The sequence below is a fragment of the Heloderma suspectum genome, chromosome 3 (genome assembly GCF_057233095.1).
Source record: "Heloderma suspectum isolate Gila_16-S chromosome 3, 16-S_ref, whole genome shotgun sequence".
Classification (NCBI taxonomy): domain Eukaryota; kingdom Metazoa; phylum Chordata; class Lepidosauria; order Squamata; family Helodermatidae; genus Heloderma; species Heloderma suspectum.
In genome coordinates, this window is record NC_139460.1 from 297617331 (window position 1) to 297637411 (window position 20081).

Genomic DNA, 20081 nt, shown 5'->3' on the forward strand with positions numbered 1-20081 from the left:
ATCGGGGGTACACAGGAAGGGTGCTTCACCTTCAGAGGATCTTTATCATTTTGCTTTGGGAATAGAAATGCAACAACCTGCTGACCAAATATAAGATTCAGTCTTTGATGTGATATACACTGAAACCTCAGCACCAGCCTCTATTCCGTTCCTTCCTACTTTATTACAAATGGTCAAGGAATTGTGGAAGGCTCCCTCATCCATGGCTCCCATATCACAAAAGTTGGAATCACTGTATAAGGTACAAGGGAAATATGTGGTTATTTTGTTTACTTATCCTCCCCCTCACTCAATTATTGTGGAATCTTCGCAGGGAAAGTCTCAGAAGATCCATGCCTCACCAGCTGATAAAGAAGGGTGCCATTTGGATTTGTTGGGCAGATGAGTCTATTCCTCTGCAGCACTAGTGGCCAGTTACCAAGCCACAATGTCTAGATACCAACTTTTCTAATGGGAATATATTGGATTATTCTGTGATTATCTTCTGGAGGACCAACAGGAGCTGGCTAGAATTTTTCAGGCTAAAGCAGTGAACCCACCAACAAATCAACACCACACACCACCTGGCCGATTGTGATGCAAAAGTGATGGTAGGAGCGGTGGCTCTTCAGTGACATGCTTGACGTAGGTCAGCGGGCCTGACCCCAGAAGTGAGATCCCATATCAAAGACCTCCCTTTTGATGGGGAGGGCATCTTCAGTGCAAAAACTGATGAGGCGATGGATGCCATATAGAAGGCAAAAAACACAGCAAAAAGATGGGGATTTCGCAGCAATATCAGCATACATCATATAGACAAAGGAAATGGTTCCAATAGCAGCCATTCTATCAACAACGCCAGTACCAGGACCAAATCTCCAGGTTTAACAAACAACCACAGAGAAATCAACAACTGTACTCTCTTTCTCCAGTCTCACCCTTAAGGGGACAACTCTTCTAAATGGAGACTTTGACTTAATTTCACACCAGTTTCATCTCAATCTTGTTCCTCCAATTTTTGGCTTCCTTCTATCTCATTTCCTGCCCACTTAGATGGCTATAACCTCAGATGTGTGGGTCCTTGACATCGTCCAATTTGGATACAGGATAGAATTCGAAGACCATTCTCCTCTTGATATCATGAAAGTGACCACAACATCAGAAGTTCTGTAAATAGAGACAGGTATGCTTTTGAGAAAGGGTGCCAATTGGTCCAGAAGCCTATTTTACCTGTTTCCAACATTCCCTCTAATAGCAAGAGTCCTGCAAAAGATTTGGAAAGAGGGAACAAATTGCATTCTGATAACGCCATGGTGGCCCAGGCAACCATGGTTCACTTCGCTCCTCAAGCAGATGAAAGGAGAATATCTAAAAATGCCCTTGATACTGTCATAATTGATGATGGATCATGGTCACATTTGACACCCGGACCTAGACACACTCAAGCTTACTCCTTCAGGAGCTTGGACCATATATAAATGCAGAGATATCACATCTTGCACCAACACAATGGATCCAATTTATAGAGGCATTAGTGAACTCCCAACTGGGCTGTGCCTTTTTACCTGACACCAAGGTAAAAGTGCCAATTTTCCTGGCATTAGAACTGCAAATGAGCAGATTTACCGCAGCACTCAAAGTCCAACATCTCCTGGGTTTCATGGCCACAACAATGACTGCCATGTGCTGCACTCAGTTGCGTATGAGACAACTCCAAAACTGGGTCTTATGCAACTTCAATACCGATTGGGACGCCCATTGAACCAGACTCTGTCTGCCCCTTGGACGTTAGAGACTCTCTCCAATGGTAGCCAGTACCAAGCACTCTAACCCAGGGCATGCCGTTCCTTCAGCCTTTTCCATCCAGGGTTGTGACTATGTATGCGTTGCTCTCCAGATGGGGAGCTCACTGTCTGGGCCTCATAGACAGTGGGCAGCCAATGAAGCCACACAACACATCAACCTTCTGGAGTTAAGAGCTGTGGACACAGCGCTTTGTGCGTTCGAATTGGACTTGGTGGGTGGACTGGCCTAGGTCACTTTAGACAACATGACTATCATTGCGTATTTGAACAAACAGGGAGGTACTAGATCTCTCTTGTTGCTCACCCTTATGCTCCAGATCTTCTGGCACCAGCCTTGGTTCACCCCTCTATTCTAGTGACAAAGGAACACTGACTTTTTAAATAGATTCCATGCATGTCCTCAGCACATTTACCTGGAAACAGTTCTCAGTTATTTCAATGGAGTATGCTTCCAAGTAGACTGAACAGGGCATCTCAGTTTGGGGGCTATATTAAACCATAAGCTATTTAGGTGCTTGTTCTTGCTACGCTCTTGCTGTCATGCTTAAATTAATGAGCCAAGAATGGGGAATGACCATCTCCTGTAAAATATCTTTAAAATTCCTACTACTACATAGAAAACTAGAAATTTGGCAAAGTATAGGTTACAGTTAACAAAAAATGCATACCTAAGTATAAGGATTTTTTAAAAACTTATGATTTAGCTATTTTTCAAAAAATCTAATGAACTGTTCCTATGTAGAGAACAAATCAGTTATGAAGAACAAACTGGCATAGTGGAATAAATAAATCAAATTTAAGCCTGGTAGTTTATTGAATCTAAATTTTGCCTGGTTGGCCCAAGAGCTATATATAAGCAATCCATCTTGTGTTGATAATGGAGGATCTTGAAACCCACCTAATGTTTGCATTATTAAATTTCAGTCTAATGAGCTTTGCTAATACATATTGAAGATGGTTGTAAGTAGTGGAATGTGAATCTGAGCAAGATAATTTGAAAGTAACGTAAGCTGAGCATTTTACATGACTCAAGGGGTATAGCTACAATTACACATATAACCAAAATTGAATTTAAATGGAATTTCTATTATCCTTGCCCTGCTACTAGGGAGAATAAAGTGTAAATGAAGTAAAAGTCTTTACAGTTACCAGTGTTTGTTTTTATTATCTAATTTAATAGATTCTAGTAAAGATATTGCTGGCAGAAAACTTTTAATATTTCATGACTTTAAATGTAGTCTAAGTGTTTCTAAAAGCTTGAAAATGGAAACAGATGTCCCTGTAATTGCTTCTATCATTTCAGAACATCAGTATTTAAGTTGTATATTTCAAGAAGGTGTAGGTACTGACTGCAAAGAGACATCAGACTTTAAAGTTGTAGTCATGTAGCATTTATGTCCATGCTTATTATGTCAATTGCATATTCATAAAAGTAATGTGTTGGTGCAGCAAACTAGCATAGAAAAGAATAAACTGTTGCTCTGTATGAAGTGTGCAATGGATTTATTACATAGTAAGAGCTGGTCTAAAGTCCAACTACCCACATTTTGGTTCTTTATCTTTTGACAAGGCAATACTTTTAAAAACTTAATATTTCATCAACTATAATGCTATTAGAGACTTATTCTAAGTTCACTCATCAGGCAGTGAGATGGCAATAAAAGAGAATGGCCCCTTTGAGACATTAATGCTTTGGAATAAATGATGTGCTAGAACAGAAATTTAATTAATTTACAGAGTATATTGATAGTCCCTTGTTACTGTGTTGTATATTTTTAATCTTCTTTTAACATCTGTAGTAAAGTATTTAAAACTCCTGCAGTTGAGCAACTTGTAGATAATTAAGTAATAAGTGAAGATGTTTCTAAAGGAAAGAGGCTTCTTTTTAGAAGATGCTGTCATAACATGAATTAAGTACTGCTGCTATGATTTGCACTGATGAATATATATCTGTGATCCATTAAGTGACACTCTGTCTCTGCATGAGGAAGCAGGAAACAGTGGAAGGTTTCTTCAGGAGTGCAAAATCTCTAGCCAACAGACCAACTGCAGAATGGGCCCTAATCTTTTTGCATTGCACCAGGCTATGACATGTTGTGCTCATGGAGCCTTCACTGGCTGAAAAGGTGGCACTCTTTTAGTGCTCCTGTATGTTACCTGGCAGGAGGGGATGGGGAAGAGATTGCAGCAGGAGATGCAAGCACTACAAAGCTTCTAGATGAGAAATGAGCACTAATATGATTTTTGTGACACACATTTAAGTTCCTAAAATTCTGAGCGTAGAAAATGTGATTTGTTATTGATGACTAACCATTTTTTAATAATTTAGAATATTATTTTAAGCATACGAAGTGAGTATTGTTAATCTTCATGTAAATGAAAGCTGTGTTATCAAGAGATTATTTTAAAATTTATGTTCATCTTAGTAGATGTAAATTGAGCTAAAAGTAGTTTTGTAAGTTTACACACCCACAGTCACACACACACGTGCACACACACCAGCTGTAGTTGGTATAACTATATATGTATTGTATATACCTAGATAAATATAATGTCTGAATTGGAAATGAAATTAGGAATGCTCCTCTGGCTTCCAGAGAACATTCTAAAGCCTTTGGGGAAATCCCTCACCTTGAGTCAGGAAGGAGGGTCCAACTTTAGATTTTTGTTGTTGTTCAGTCGTTCAGTCGTGTCCGACTCTTCGTGACCCCATGGACCATAGCACGCCAGGCCTTCCTGTCCTGCGCTCTCTCCTGGAGCGTGCTCAGGTTCATATTCATTGCATCAGTGATGCTATCTAGCCATCTCATCCTCTGCCGTCCCCTTCTCGATTTGCCTTCAGTCTTTCCCAGAAACCTCCAAAAAGAGAGTCCAGCCTGTCCTCTGAGAATGGCCCACTCGGTCGTAGAAAAGCTGGATCTAGTTGGGCAGAGTTCTCCATTCTCCCCCATTCCCTTTCTTATTTGCATTTTTTAAAAAATTAGTCTCTCTCTCTCTCTTTCACTCTCTCTCTCTTTCACTCTCTCTCATCCTCTCCCTGACACATTCTATTTTGGGATAATGATGTAACATTTCTGCAAATTGTGAAGCCATGGGTATGGGTTTTTTTTCAGTGTGTGGTGGAGAGGGGAATTGGAACATTCCATAATAATGAACTGTAATTGGGAACTTTATTAAAAACTGTGGCAGTGAGTGCCATAGGCCCAAGCCTCAACATTAAAAAAGAAAGAAACAAAGGTGGGATAACTCACATGTTGTTCTGTCATATGTGGTGGAAGTGGTAAGATAACCCGCAGTGGTTTTCACATGTGAGTTTTAGAACTACATTCATTGACTTCTACAGCATCTAACCAGAAGAAACCCTGAAATAGGACTGTAGAACAAAACCCAAACTGTCAAGAATGCATAGTTTCTTCATATATTATGATATGGTGATTCTAGTCACATATTGAGAAACTGAGCATGACCCGGAGTATCCCTAGATGTCTATCAGTAAAAGATACATTAAGAATCTTACAAAGCAGATTTTAAAAAATTCCTCCCATGACTTCAAAATGTCCAGAAATTTTACCTTTCTACTCTTCCTATAAAAGTCTTCCTATTATGTAGTTTTTAGAAATCAGTTTGGAAGAATAAAGGCCCTGTAGCAATATATTAACACCTTGTCTTAAACATTTTATTCATCATTCTAAAATAAAATAGTTCATAATTCAAAATTGTTCAATTTTTCAAATTTTTCAGAAAACAAAAAAGGTCCTTTGGAAAAAACAGGGAAAAGCTTTTCATTACTGAATCCCCCCCCCCCCGGCATTCACATTTGTATGGGTCACTTCACAACTTGGGTGGGAAGAGACTGCTGTTTCATCATTCTGGCAGATAGTTTTCAGGGCTGGTCCGACAGTCAGGACTTGGCAAGATACTGGACACCCTTCACAAGTGGTAGACCCCATGTAGGACATCTGCACTGGTCCTGACTTCCTCTCTCCCTCCCCTGCAGGGAAGGCAGTGCAGTATAGTTCACTTCCAGCAGGGCCTTTACCACCAGGTTGTCATTGGAAGAAGGGGTGAGGTGCTGAAGTACCTGGCAGCAGCACTGCATCCTAATAGCGTACTTCCATTGCAGAACAAGCAGTGGACAACATGGTGGTCTGCTGCAACCCTGACAGACTGAGATCAAGACATGGAATGGCAAATGAGGACCCCCAAAGACAGTATGAATATAAACACAACTGCCATCTTAAGCAAATGAGCCATCTCTTCTAACCCTCAGGATGGCTATTCATTGTCAAAACTCAGTGTGCTTCCTATGGATGGGGGTTAGGAGAGAGAATCGAAAGACCCCATGGGCTACCCCCTGCCTTTCGCAGACTCATTTCTCAATGAGTTATGAGCCCTAGTATTAAGGGAGGTGGAGCAGGGCATACATCTACAGACGGTTCCCCTCCAGGTCAGCACACCCCACAAGACCCACAGAAAACATTGTGGCAGATCAAGGTACAAATATTAAAAGAGGGGATATAGCTCCCCCTTCACCAGCCCATCTTCAGACAGTTGTTCTTAGAGGTAAGGACTCTTAGTGTCTAGTTTCTGCTCTAGACTTTCCAGGGGTTGGGCTCCCTAGGCCCCAGACCTGGGCACTGCTAGAACCCTGTCTCAGTTCTCTTAAGTGTAAACTCCCTTCTGGAGAAGATACAGTACACCCATCCTGCACTGAAAGATTTCTTACCCCCAGCTGTTGAGGGTGCAGATGCTAATTTGCATAGTGGGAACATTACCTCTCCCTGTTCCTCCTTGCTTGCCAGATCCAAGGCTTTGTTGGCCTCAGTTTGTAAGGAACGTAAATTATCAGAGGAGGTGGTGGGCAAGGGTAATCAGGAACACTTCTCCCTTGCTGAATGTTTTGTGGACAAAAGTTCCCCAGCCCTTACAATTTACTGAGGATAAATCTGACTGCACCCCATTCAAAGGGAGCAAAGGCCATTTTTCCTCAAGATTATTTTGACAGTGGAATGGGTCAGCTCAGTCAGAGGTAAATCTGCCTGCCACTTGGAAAACAAGCTCTTCATGCTTCCAAACAGCATTTTGGAATGACTCAAATTGCCAGTGGTAGACACCCTAGTGGCATCACTGATTTCGACTATAGTCATCCCAGAAAATGCAGATAATGGGCCTAAGGATCCCTGCAACAAGAGAGTGGGGACAGGTTTCTGCGAGAGTTTTGATGGCTGCCTTCCACACCTTAGCTGTTCATTTGCTCTTTTCCAGAGCAATCTGTCTGTGAGCTGGTGAGTTAAATTTTCTGGAGTCTATATATAAGTACTTTGATTGTCTGAGAACATTCTCCCTTTAAGGTGCTGTTGTGCTGGATTCTTCTTTGGACACCTATCTGGTTTTACTCTGCGACAATGGCAGCCAATGTCATGACAAAAAAACACACACATGTGGCTTTGCAGTTGGGGCATTGATCCCAATCCCAAACACTGTTAGCTGGTACTGCATATGTAACCCTTTTAAAATCAAACACAAAAAGAAACCCTCCTTATTTCTAAGAAAGATTAATGCAAAGCCAAGCCTTAGTTTGGAATCCTAGCAGTCCTACAAGCTCCATGAATCTATTATAACCAAGACTAAATTGCCAGAGAAGTTCAACATCCTTCTTGAGGATGAAATATATGAAAAAAGAGGAGGCAGAGGAAGCAGAACTCTTCCTGACACTGTGCAACCTCAATCCCTGGGTCCTATAGGAGGCTGACTCTTCTACTTGACCGCTACAGTGTTGAAAAAAAGTTTGTGAACCCTAATGATAATGACAGAAATTCCAGTTTTACCATTAGAGCCCTCATGAATCAAAACCAGTCCTTTTGTAAATATCCAATAGCGTTTATATTAACCAATTCCATGTCTTGTGAAATAAAATGATGCATATATTAGGCAAACAATGGGTGCTTAAAAGTCATGGTATGAGCAAAAATAAGTGAACCCCTGGTTGCATCAGCTCAATTAAAGGGAATAATTAGAATAAGGTGTTTAAGTAATTAAGTGGATCTTCAGGGGTGCATTTTGGATACACACACATCCATAAAAAGATCAGAAACTTTGTGAGTTTGGTTTTCACCATACGGTTGTGTGAAAATACGTCATGCCATGATCAAAAGATATCTCTGAGGACCTCAGAAAAGCAGCTATTGCTGCTCACCAGACTAGAAAGGGTTACAAAGATTCTAAGGATTTGGGGCTCCACCAATCTACTGTCAGACAGATAGTCTATAAATAGAGAAGGTTCAAGACCACAGTCACTATACCCAGGAGCTGTCATCCTACCAAAATCTCTCCAAGAACAATCAGGCATATCCAGGAAGTCAAAAAGAACCCCAGAGTAACATCCAAGGATCTGTAGGCCACTCTCGCCTTGGCTAATGTGAATGTTCCTGACTCAACTATCAGAGTCATGGTGTTCACAGGAGGACAGCCAGGAGGAAACCACTGCAAAGAACATTGCTGCCCATCTGAAATATGCTAAAGATCACATAGATGATACCCAAGACTTTTGGAACAATGTTATCTGGACAGACAAGTCAAAGGTATAAGTTTTTGGCCTCAGTGAGAAACATTGTATTTGGTGAAAAACAAACACTGAATTCGAACAGAAGAACCTCATCGCAGCCGTCAAGCATGGTGGTGGGAATGTGATGGTTTGGGCCTGCTTTACTGCTTCTGGACCTGGAAGGCTTGCCATCATTGACACATCATGAATTCTGCAGTGTCTCAGTAAATTCTAGAGGACACTGTCAGGCCATCCATCCATGAGCTGAAGCTGAACCAAAAGTGGGTCATGCAACAAGACAAGGATCCTAAACATACAAGATCTACCCCCAAAAAAATGGCTGTGGAAGAAGAAATTCCGCATTCCATGTTTAGTCAAAGTCTGGACCTAAACCCCATCGAAATGTTGTGGCAGGACCTGAAGTGAGCTGTTCATACAAGGAAGCCCTCAAATGTCACTGAGCTGAATCAGTTTGGTAAGGAGGAATGGGCCAAAATTACTCAAAACCGATGTGAGAGACTGATGAACAGTTACAGGAAACACTTACTTGAAGTCATTGCTGCTCAGGGGGATGCCACCAGGTATTGAATCTAAAGATTCACATACTTTTTCATGCATGGATATTGAATGATGAATCACTTGTGGATAAGTGCATGTTGAAAAAGCATCATGTTTGTGTGTCATTTGTTTAGGTAATCTATTCTTTATCTAGGATTATGGGGTTAGATTAAGGTCTAATAACATTTTAGGTTGGAAATCTGTGACAAACCTGTGACAATCCTGTGACAAACTTTTTCTCACCACTGTATTTGGGAGAATAGTATCACAGATGCTTGGGTGAGGGAGACAGCTTCCCAGTATATACCTTGGAGTTTGTTAAGCATGGCCACAACAAATTTATTTCCTCTCCCAGGTCTAAGGAACCCCCTAAATCACCATTCAGTACTATAAGCATCTGCTTGGACATACAGGTTATATAACCAGTTCTATAGGTCCAGAAGCACTTGAGGGAGGCAGGGTCTTTGGTGGAGGGAGGTTCTTTGTACCAAAAAGATTTTAGGGCCATTCTAGAGTTAAAATGACCCAACAAGTTCCTAATTCACCATATTAATTTGCTCTAAATCCTGTGATTTTGTGGTCAGTGTGAAGGAAAATCCTATCACTCTCCTAGACTTTGAATCATCTTGTGGTGTTCCATAAACATGCCTGTTCAAAATCACCCTCTCAGAGAAACCTTGCTGGAAAGTCTTGGAATTACCAGTGACCATTCAGAATTGGGACCAAGTGGATCCCATACTACTGGCTCAGCTCTTGAGCATGATGGTATCCTGCCAGAATATCATGGAATGGCCTGAATTTTGTTCCATAGTACTACAAAGGACACTACTCCCTTTTCACACTAAGATGCATGCCAGAGTCACATCTTCGTGTTGATGGTTGGTTCCAGAATAACTGTACCAGGGCGTGTCTGTGCTCAACAGAATCCTGTTCAGCACAGATGACAGCTTATTTGGTTGAAGAACACATCTGTAGGACCAGTTCACAAGGAATGTGGTTGCTGTTGGAGGCTCAGAAGAGTATCAGTTTGCTGGGACTCCAAGCCATCAGATTAGCATCACCAGTGATCCAAGACCAGATTGAAAGATTCCGTGTACTTTAAGCATCTCCTTAAAGCTTACATCAACAGGCTTACAGCACCCTTAACTGAGTAGAACTTCACCTATCCTCCATCATAGCAGAGTATCTGGCCGGAGCTTTGAATGTGGTCATAGATTCACACAGCAGAATTGTTAGGTTATCTTTCAAAACATAGTTTGTTTCTTTGGGTTACTTACAGAGATCTGTTTGCATCTCTAGAAAACGCTCCACTGAAGAAATTCATGTGACTCAACATTAGTACAAAGACTTTATAGAAAGAAATGTGGTTGATTCACAGTAGCTAGATGGCTTATGTATGTCTTCCTGCCTATCCCTCTGATAGTGTTTCACTTAGTGTTTCAGAAAATGACAATTGAGCTACTTCTATGGTGTTATGCTACTGTCTTATCCTCTAGGTCAGAGCTTTCCAAACTGTATGCCGCGACACAGTGTGTTGGCGGCAGTATGTAGGTGTGTCGCGTGAAATGCAGAAAATTGTGCGGAAGGGCACTGCGGAGCTCCCTTACTCGTGTTTGCTTCCCTTGGCCCCTCCCACGGAAATTCCTAAAGCAGCTAATGTTAAAGCAGCTAAGGCTTAGCTGCTTTAACATTAGCTGCTTTAGGATCAGGTGGCGTGTTGACGTAGGACGTATGTGATTGGCGGTGCTGGAGCAGTACAGCGAGGTAGAGGCACGGGGCGAAGAGAGGGGAGGGGAGGCGCCGCCCTGGGAGCAGAGCTTGGCCGGCGCCGGCGCGGAGAAGTGGCAGCGGCCACCAGCCCTGTGAGATTTCGAGCTCGCCCTTCGCGGACTTCTGCACCGCGCTCCTGCACGGCCAGGCCAGAGTAGCGCGCAGGTGGAAATGCCTCCTGGGACTGCACTAAGTGGGCCGTCCGCCATCTTACCCAGTGGGAACGGAGCTCAGTGGAGGCCAGAAGCCTCAGAATCAGCATGCTCCCAAGCACCCAGGTGTGCGCAGCTGCAGGCTGTCACCCAGTGAACCCACCTGCTGCTGGCTGAAGGGAGGCCACCCTCCCAAACCCAATGTGGCAAACAGCAAGCCACCCACCACGTGGCACTTATGATTTGATTTCTGCCATTTATTTTTATTTTCACTATATATTTACACCATTTTTGTTGGACTTTTGCTTCTCTACTTCATGTGTTTTTGCAGCTGGGCTCCTACCTGGGCCTATGTCTCCTAATATGTATTGTAAATACTTTAGTTAATTTTGTTTATTTTTCACATTTTCTTGCACATATTTACATACTGTTACTCATAAATGACAACAATGTATGTTATTATCTTACAAATCATATATTTTTAAAAATATAAATGAAAGGTTTTCATGAGATATGTTCTATCCCCATACATTTCGTTATTACAATTTATGTATGTGTCCGTATCTCTTATAACGGATTAGTTTAACCTCCGGTTTGCTAGTAAAACTGAATTACTGTGTCACGAAATGATGCATGTCTAAAAAGTGTGCCACCAACATAAAAAGTTTGGAAAGCTCTGCTCTAGGTGGAAGTCTATGAGTAAGGTATATGGAAAAATACCTGGAAAGCTTACTTCAGTTGGTTCAAGAAGTTGGGGTGGGCCCAGAAGGATAAAGATACTCAGTTCTAGGTTTTCTACAGGCCTCAACAGGAGTCTGAGCTCCATGGTGAATTGGCAAGTGGCCATAATATAAATTAACCTATAGTACCAAGGGCTGTTAGTGTCAATGTAGCATACATAGTTCCCTAAAGAGGGCAGCTTTGAATCATATTTCTGTAGTGCACAGTTTTCCTTGGTTGGAGTGCCTTTTGAGCCTTTGGTCAAAGGGATTTTTGTTTTGTTTCTAATTATTTTAAAATCCTAACTCTAAAGACCACTTTCTTGGTGGCTATTAGCTGTCTTGAAAGGGGGAACACTGTTTTCCTCAGGTTATGTATTTACACAAGGACAAAATGGTACTTAGTCCAAACCCTTCTTATACCCATGGTAAATTCCATTTTCTAGAGGTCACAGGAAGTATCTTTACAATCTTTCTGACACAGATTAATTTACAAGAAAGAGAAGAGCTGCATAAACTATGTCCAAAGGGCTCAGCAGTTTTGGTTGGATAAAATAATGAGTATCAGGAAGTCTGAGGCCTTGCTTGTCTTCGTCTAATATGCTATCTTGCATAATAGCTTCTAAGTCTACCTTATCTAGATGGCATTATACTGACCTAACTGAGCCTGAATAAGTAAGAAGTCTTCTGCAGGAATTAGTGCACTTTGTCCAGGGGTTTGTGGTGGGCAGCAACATAAGCCAATGAGTTCCTGTTCTCCATGGCTTCCACAGAACATTCTCTCCTACCACTGACCTGCATGGTGCTAGCTGGTTTTAAAACATCTGCCTTGCTATATATGTGGGAGAGATAGGCAGGAATTCCTTGCACTTTCCTACAGTCAAGGCCTTCTAGGTCCCCCCCGCCCCCAAAGGTTGAAATTGTTCTTTCTGTATTGTTCTTTCCTTTGTTTTTTTCTTTGATGTTCCTGGATTGAGAGGGTTCTGTTCTTTCAGTACAATCTTGGAGGACAAATTGCACCCTCCGCTTGGAGATGTCAGTCTAGAATTGTATCCTGCTTTCCAATTCACAAGGGCTTTTCTGAAGGTTTTTGAATGACTGTTGGAAGTCATAAAGAATAGGAATCCACATTTAAAAATTTTCCTTTTCAAAAATAGGCTTAAAATTTAATGGACCATAGGATCTAGCTCTAATAATTTTTCTCACACAAGTTATTTATTTATTTATTTTGAGGTTATAGCTGTCTTCTGTAATATAGTCTGAAATGATAAATAATAAACAATAGATTTATAGATACATCCTCTAGAAGACCTTGTTTGACCAGAAAAATTAATTGTGGAACTAATCATTTTATTTATTTTTAGCTAAAGCTGATGAAGCATTAAAAGCTAAAGAGAGAAGTGAAGAAGAAGCAAAGAAGAAAAAGGAAGAAGGTAATTCATCTGTCTTTCCTATTTCATCTGGGTGAACTAAGAGTTTGAAAGTTAATTTACCTTATTCATATAGTCTATTCTTACAGCATTTCCTGATGAGCTAAAGGCCTTAAACATGGTATACACATAATCAGAGACCCTAATCAATTGTTGTTGTTCAGTTGTGTCCGACTCTTCGTGACCCCATGGACCGTAGCACACCAGGCCTTCCTGTCCTGTGCTTTCTCCCAGAGCGTGCTCAAGTCCATATTCATTGCATCAGTGATGCTATCTAGCCATCGCATCCTCTGCCGTCCCCTTCTCCTTTTGCCTTCAGTCTTTCCCAACATCAGGGTCTTTTCCAGAGAGTTTTCTCTTTGCATTAGGTGGCCAAAATATTGGAGCTTCAGCTTCAGTATCTGTTCTTCCAATGAGCACTCAGGGTTGATTTCCTTTAGGATTGACTGATTTGACCTCTTTGCAGTCCAGGGGACTCGTAAGAGTCTTCTCCAGCACCACAGTTCGAAAGCATCAATTCTTCGGCGCTCAGCCTTCCTTATAGTCCAGCTCTCACAGCCATACATTACTACTGGGAAAACCATAGCTTTGATTAGACGGACCTTTGTCGGCAAGGTGATGTCTCTGCTTCTTACTATGCTGTCTAGGTTTGCCATAGCTTTCCTCCCAAGGAGCAAGCGTCTTTTAATTTCATGGCTACAGTCACCGTCTGCGGTGATCTGGGAGCCCAAGAAAGTAAAATCTGTCACTGCTTCCATTTCTTCCCCTTCTATATGCCAGGAAGTAATAGGGCCAGATGACATGATCTTCGTTTTTTTAATATTGAGTTTCAAACCAGCTTTTGCACTCTCCTCTTTCACCCTCAACAAGAGTCTCTTTAGGTGCTCTTCACTTTCTGCCATTAGGGTGGTATCGTCTGCATATCGGAGGTTGTTGATAATTCTCCCGGCAATCTTAATTCCGACCTGTGATTCATCCAACCCGGCATTTCTCATGATGTACTCTGCATATAAGTTAAATAAGCAGGGTGACAATATGCAGCCTTGTCGTACTCCTTTCCCAATTTTGAACCAATCGGCTGTTCCATGTCTGGTTCTTACTGTTGCTTCTTGACCCTCGTACAGGTTTCTCAGGAGACAGGTAAGGTGGTCTGGTACCCCCATCTCTTTCAGAATTTGCCAGAGTTTGTTGTGGTCCACATAATCAAAGGCTTTAGCATAGTCAATGAAGCAGAAATAGACTTTTTCTGGAATTCTCTTGCTTTCTCCATGATCCAGCGAAAGTTGGCGATTTGATCTCTAGTTCCTCTGCCTCTTCGAAACCCAGCTTGTAGTTCCAGTAGTTCTCGGTTCACATACTGCTGAAGCCTAGCTTGTAGGATTTTGAGCATAACCTTGCTGGCATGTGAAATGAGCGCAATTGTACGGTAGTTTGAACACTCTTTGGCATTGCCCTTCTTTGGAATTGGAATGTAAACTGACCTTTTCCAGTCTTGTGGCCACTGTTGAGTGTTCCAAATTTGTTGACATATTGAGTGCAGCACTTTAACAGCATCATCTTTTAGGATTTTAAATAGCTCGGCTGGAATACTGTCATCTCCGCTAGCTTTGTTGTTACTAATGCTTCCTAAGGCCCACTTGACTTCATTCTCTAGGATGTCCGGCTCAAGTTCAGTGAGCGCACTATCATGGCTATCAGGGACATTAAGATCTTTCCTGTATAGTTCTTCTGTGTGTTCTTTCCACCTCTTCTTAATCTCATCTGCTTCTGTTAGGTCCCTGCCTTTTTTGTCCTTTATCATGCCTGACTTTGCACAAAACGTTCCCTTGAGACCTCCGATTTTCTTGAAGAGATCTCTAGCCTTTCCCATTCTGTTGTTTTCCTCGATATACAAACATCTAAAAAAAAGGATATTTGTACATTTCCCCCTCAAAATAGGGAGCTCAGAGTGTCACCCTTTCAGACATTTCTAGTCATCAGGGTGTCTTATGGTGTGTGTGTGCGTGCGTGCGTGCGCATGCGTGCATGTGCATGTGTGTGCATGCATGCGTGTGTGCACATGCATACCATATTTCAGTTTTCTGGGTTGCCTGGAAATACCGTAAACATTTTGATGCAATCCAGAAGACTGAAATTTGTTAGCACAAGACACCCTGATTATTAGAAATATCTGAAAGGCGGACATTGACCCATCTCAAAATGCCAGGTTAAAGGATGTCCCCAAATGGTTACAGTATTTCCAGAATACCCAGGGTGGTGGTAGCCTTTCCCCAGGAAGAAGCAATGTGGGATGTGGAGTAATAGAGGGAGGAAAGAAAAGATTGACAGGCCTGGTCACTGGATTCTTATGGAATCCATTGACCAGCCAGGACTCTGAAGTGTGATGGGGGCCTTCACCCTGCCCAGAAAGTGATCATGCTGTGCCAAGGCTGGGCAGATGAGTGTGATTTGGCTTAAGTTAACTGCTGCAGTGCTTTGCTTTTGCTCTTGCTACTGAGAACAAAGTAAAACAGAATAGCTTTCTTCTGCTTGAAACTTGGAAGGTCCTTTCTGCTGCTGGCTGCAACTTTGGTCTGGTGAGGAGGGGAGAAAAAGAAGGCTTGGGCCAGGGTGAAATGCATTTTTGCATCTCTTATTGTCCGCTTGCATTTCCTTTGTGCAAGTTTGTACTCCTTCTTGTTCTCTTTATTTGGGCAAGACTTCCATTTTCTGAAGGAAGCTTCTTGTTTCTAATAGCTTCCTTGACACTACTTATTAACTATGCTAGTGACCTCTTGGATTGGTGCTACCATTCCTAACCTGTGGTATAATACATTCTAGCTAAGCTTCTATTATTTTCGTTCTGAGTAACCTCCAAGCATTCTGAAGTTATTTAACCCTCTTGACTCCCCCTTTCAACTTCCTTTTTACCAGTTCCCTTATTTTAGAGGCGTTTCCTCATTTAAAGTAAAATGTGACTATTGGACTTCCTTGGCAATTTTCCACTTAAATATATATTAAACCTGATAGCACTGTGGTCACTGTTTCCACCTGATTTGACAACACTCACATCTCACACTAGGTCCTGGGTGGCACCACATAGGATTAAATCCAGGGTCGCCTCCCTTCTGTTCAGTTCTATAACCAACTGTTTTAGAACATGGTCATTTACAGCACTGATAAATTTAATATGTTTGTTGTGACTGGAACATGCATTTATCCAGTCACTGTGTGTGTGTGGGAGGGAGGGGGGAAGTAATTGAAGTCATCCATTATTGTAGATGTGTGAGCACACCCCAGCTTGGGTTCTCCGGGTGCCTGCCAAGTTGCTGTCCTCGCTCACCCCCAGTCGCGCCCTCCCAGACTCACCACGATCCCGTCCAGTGAGCACCCGCCATGTTCCCGCCTTTGTTTTCTTGCCAAAAAAGGCAGTTTTGAAAATGCGCATATTTAAATATGTGCAGTTTGGGGGCCGGGAAAGATTAGTAGGCGCAATTTTAGAGGCATTATGCCTCTAAGCATTAGGAGGGGGGGGCGGATGGAGGCCTGGGTGAAGGGGTACGTTTCCATTCCCACAACATAGATTGGGCTGGTGTGGAGGGAGAGATTCTTTGTGTGTATGTGTGTAACACTGGGCAAGGGTCCCCACCTAGTGAACCTCGTGGTTAAGTGAGTTTTTGCCTTCCCTGGTGTGCCTTGTTAATTTGAGGCTGTTTGATTTTCTATGGGGTCTGGGCAAAAGTCTGATCCAGTAGAATTAAAATGGATCATCTTGCATTTGTATGATTTTTACACAGCCCCCCCCCCCCCCACATACCATCAGATTAAAGTTTCAACTGATGTTTATAACCATGCACAGTAAGCATCAGGGATCCAGTCTTTACCAGGGCTGCCATGGCACAAAAACATCATTTTTTGTTTTTTTAATCATCATTTTTACAAGGGATCCCCCCCAAACCACCAAGTCATAGGTCACTTCTAAATCCACAGATGTGTTTGTGTGTTGGGGTGGGGGTGGGGATAAGTAGGGGGTTGAACCTTTGTTTTGGGCCTGCTGTTAATCTTGTGGTGGTTTATACGGTAGTGCTTAACTATTCTTGGTGTCATTAAAAGTGAGAATAATGGGGACAAAACCAGAATGAATTGGCCCCACCAACAATTGACTCTGGCTCTGCCTGCTGTTGGATGCCCTGCCCTCTGCCCCACCAGTCCCAATGGGCACCACCTGCCACTGGCAGCCAATGACAATAACCTATGATTGCAGAGTGCAAGCTTCAATTACGTGTTTGCGTGCATACCTTTGTCCTAGTAATAACCATATACATTGCTGTTTTCCTCAATTTTCTACAAAATTTACAAGCGGATATATGTTCCAGGACTTGAGAGGGAGAATTCAGAGCTTTGGGGAAAAGGACTTGTCTTTCAGTGAATTGCATTTTAAACATACTAAATAAGTGTTTCCATGATGAATTGGTGCAGCAGAGATGTTGTGTGAGATAGGGTAGAGTTGCTTATCACCAGCAAATCAATTCTGTAGGTGTCCATGATGCTCATACAACTACAGTCTACACATCATAGTAATGATTGGGAGAACAATAACTGCTTCTTTGCGGTCTTTGTGAATCACACATATGGGCTCTGCATCTGCACAGAGCCCTGTTCAGGAACCTTCTATAGCTGAGGAATTTGGGGGTGTGAACTCTCCCCCATCATCCCAGTGTGCATATCTGTATAGAGTTCCCACCTATTCCCTCAGTTCTCTTTTGACCGTCACTGTGGCAGCCTCATAAGGAATCATTTCTGCTTCCTTCTGAGGAAAAGAAATTCAGACACACTGTGGTTTTCTTTAGTTTTTCTTCTTCTCTTCTTTCTGTCTTCTCATACTTCTGTCTGATGTTTTTCTAATTTATTTTTCTTCATGATCCTCGCAAGTGCCTGAGGGCTTATGGCTCTTTGGGCTCCTTTCAGGAAGTATGCTTACTGTGGCAGTAAACTTCCCCTCACACAGCCATTCTCTCTGCCTACTGTGTCTAAGTGGAGGGCACGGGGTGGATTCCTGCTCCTTTTGCCAAGCCTTTATGAAACGGGCTCACAGGAGCCGATCAGCCAGATTCCATGTGCTCCCAGAGAAGCTTTAGATAACCCTAGATCTGCTCCTCAGAGTTCTTCATCTGTTTCTATGATCACAGACTTGGAGAAGTCTCAGGTGGCAAAAGATCCACCCCAGTTGGCATGTGTAATGCCACTGACCACCCAAATGTGGCTCCCTCAGGGACTCTTGCCTCACCCTCAGAGGAGGTTCTGTGCATCTCAGAGGTTACCTGAATAGACCCACCTACTCTGGGTCGTATCCAGGCAGAAAAGAAGATGAAGACTTCATCGTCGTCATAGTCTTAGTCATAGGAGTAGTCATCTTCTTGCAACTTCCGCTGGAACTCAGGATTTGAAACCAACTGTTTCGGTACCAGTGGTTGCACAAGTGTCTCTGTTCCAATACTGCCTCCATTGCTGAACTCACCAACATGAATTGTTGAAAGACCAGCTCAGGATCACATATCAGTGAGTCCCTGGACGGAAGAAATTTAGATGGTTCAATCAACCTCTGAAGGCGAGACTTAAGAGGTTTCACTAACTCCTTCTCCATGCCACATAAGGAATAACAGGCACAGCCATTTTCCTTCACATCAGGTTAGATGTCTCACATCAAGCGGGGGATCTCCTGACACCGTATACTTGGAATATCCATACATGGACATGAAATGTGGAAGACAGGGCTAGTGTGATCATCCTATATATCGTTTGCATTCCCCCTTTCAGACTGGAATCAGAGATCACTTCCGACAAGGGACCTTCCTCTGTTGCAGAACCCAGAGTCAGAGAGACCACGGAGTGAAGGAAAAAGAGTTTCTTTATTTAACGCGCGGGCTTAAGGCTGGAATCATTTCCAAAGAGCCAGAAGCCCCGATTTACATTAGCACATTGTTTTTATAGACATTGTGACACATATGAAACAGCTCCTCCTCCCCCTCCCACGTGGGGTTGCAGTCCTCAACATTTCTTCTCCTAGCACCATTGTTTATAATACAAGAACTGGGTTATAGGGTAGCCATGATAAGGAGAGAACAGAAGAGAACAGCAGAGAACAAGATATACAATTGTATGACCTTTGACAAGATAAGGAATTCCTGTGTCTCGTTAGCTTACAACAATATATTTAAGGGAGAAAGAGCTCAGCAAGAACATGAAGCATGAGACTGCATGAGGCTACTTAGTCTGACCCCCCATATGGCTGCTACACCTCCACAACATTACTATCTAGATAATCCCCCTGGAGATATGGAGCAGAGTCAAATAGAGTAGCATACAACATGTCTCATTGGTATAGGGCAACTTATTCCCCTTAAAGGCAGTGTTGTGCTCCATCAGCTGTGGTATCGAACCCACATTCAGATCCTACAATTTTTGCAATTCCATCATCAATCCCTTTTCAGTGTCCACCTCTTTTGGTACTGGGAACTCAACCACCTCCATGCCCTTACTGATAACATCAGCTTCTATTACTTCCCCCACTCTACCATCAATGGAAACACTGGCGTTTTCTGCACCGGTTCCACTGCTCGCCGTGCTACCTCAGGTAACAACCTGCTAAAGCCACCTCATCAAGCTCAACCAGTCAGACAGTTGGGTTTCTTTTGCCATGAAATGCCATGTCAAACTCCAGCTGTAAGTTGCAGTGTCTCCACCATTGGCTCCGGAAGATTAAAGTTGGACTACTTGAACTCATATTCTTCCCCCTTCCACCTCCTCACTGGACATAGTTGTGGGGAATCAAGACCCTTCATCCCCATCAGAGGATACAACACCATTCTCAAAACGGGTTCTCCGTATGGCTCATTCCTTGGAACTTGAAACCCATCAGGCCATGGTTCCATTAAAGGATCCAGTATTTGACATTGTGCAGACTGAGTCATCTTCTCTAGTGGCAATGCCTTTGCTTCCAGCCTTGTTAGAAGTGATCCAGCAATCCTGGAAATCTCCATCCTTGGTATCTCCAATTTTGAAGTGCATGAAACAGCTGTATAAAGTATTGGAGGTGGAGGGGGGGGGGATTTTCACACATCCTACCCTGACCTCTGTTCTACTGG

General features: G+C 42.6%; 1 protein-coding gene across 9 annotated transcripts in view; it reads left to right on the forward strand.

The window, feature by feature from the left end:
* Positions 1-20081, forward strand: part of RSRC1 (arginine and serine rich coiled-coil 1) — a 350934-nt gene that overhangs the window by 273378 nt on the left and 57475 nt on the right. For 6 of the 9 annotated variants that reach the window (XM_084847365.1, XM_084847366.1, XM_084847359.1 and 3 more), the window contains one exon: positions 12892-12960. The exons of the other annotated variants lie outside the window; for them this stretch is intronic. In XM_084847365.1, coding sequence (XP_084703491.1) covers positions 12892-12960 — 69 coding nt within the window. The remainder of the gene's footprint in view (positions 1-12891; positions 12961-20081) is intronic. 9 annotated transcript variants of the gene reach the window in all.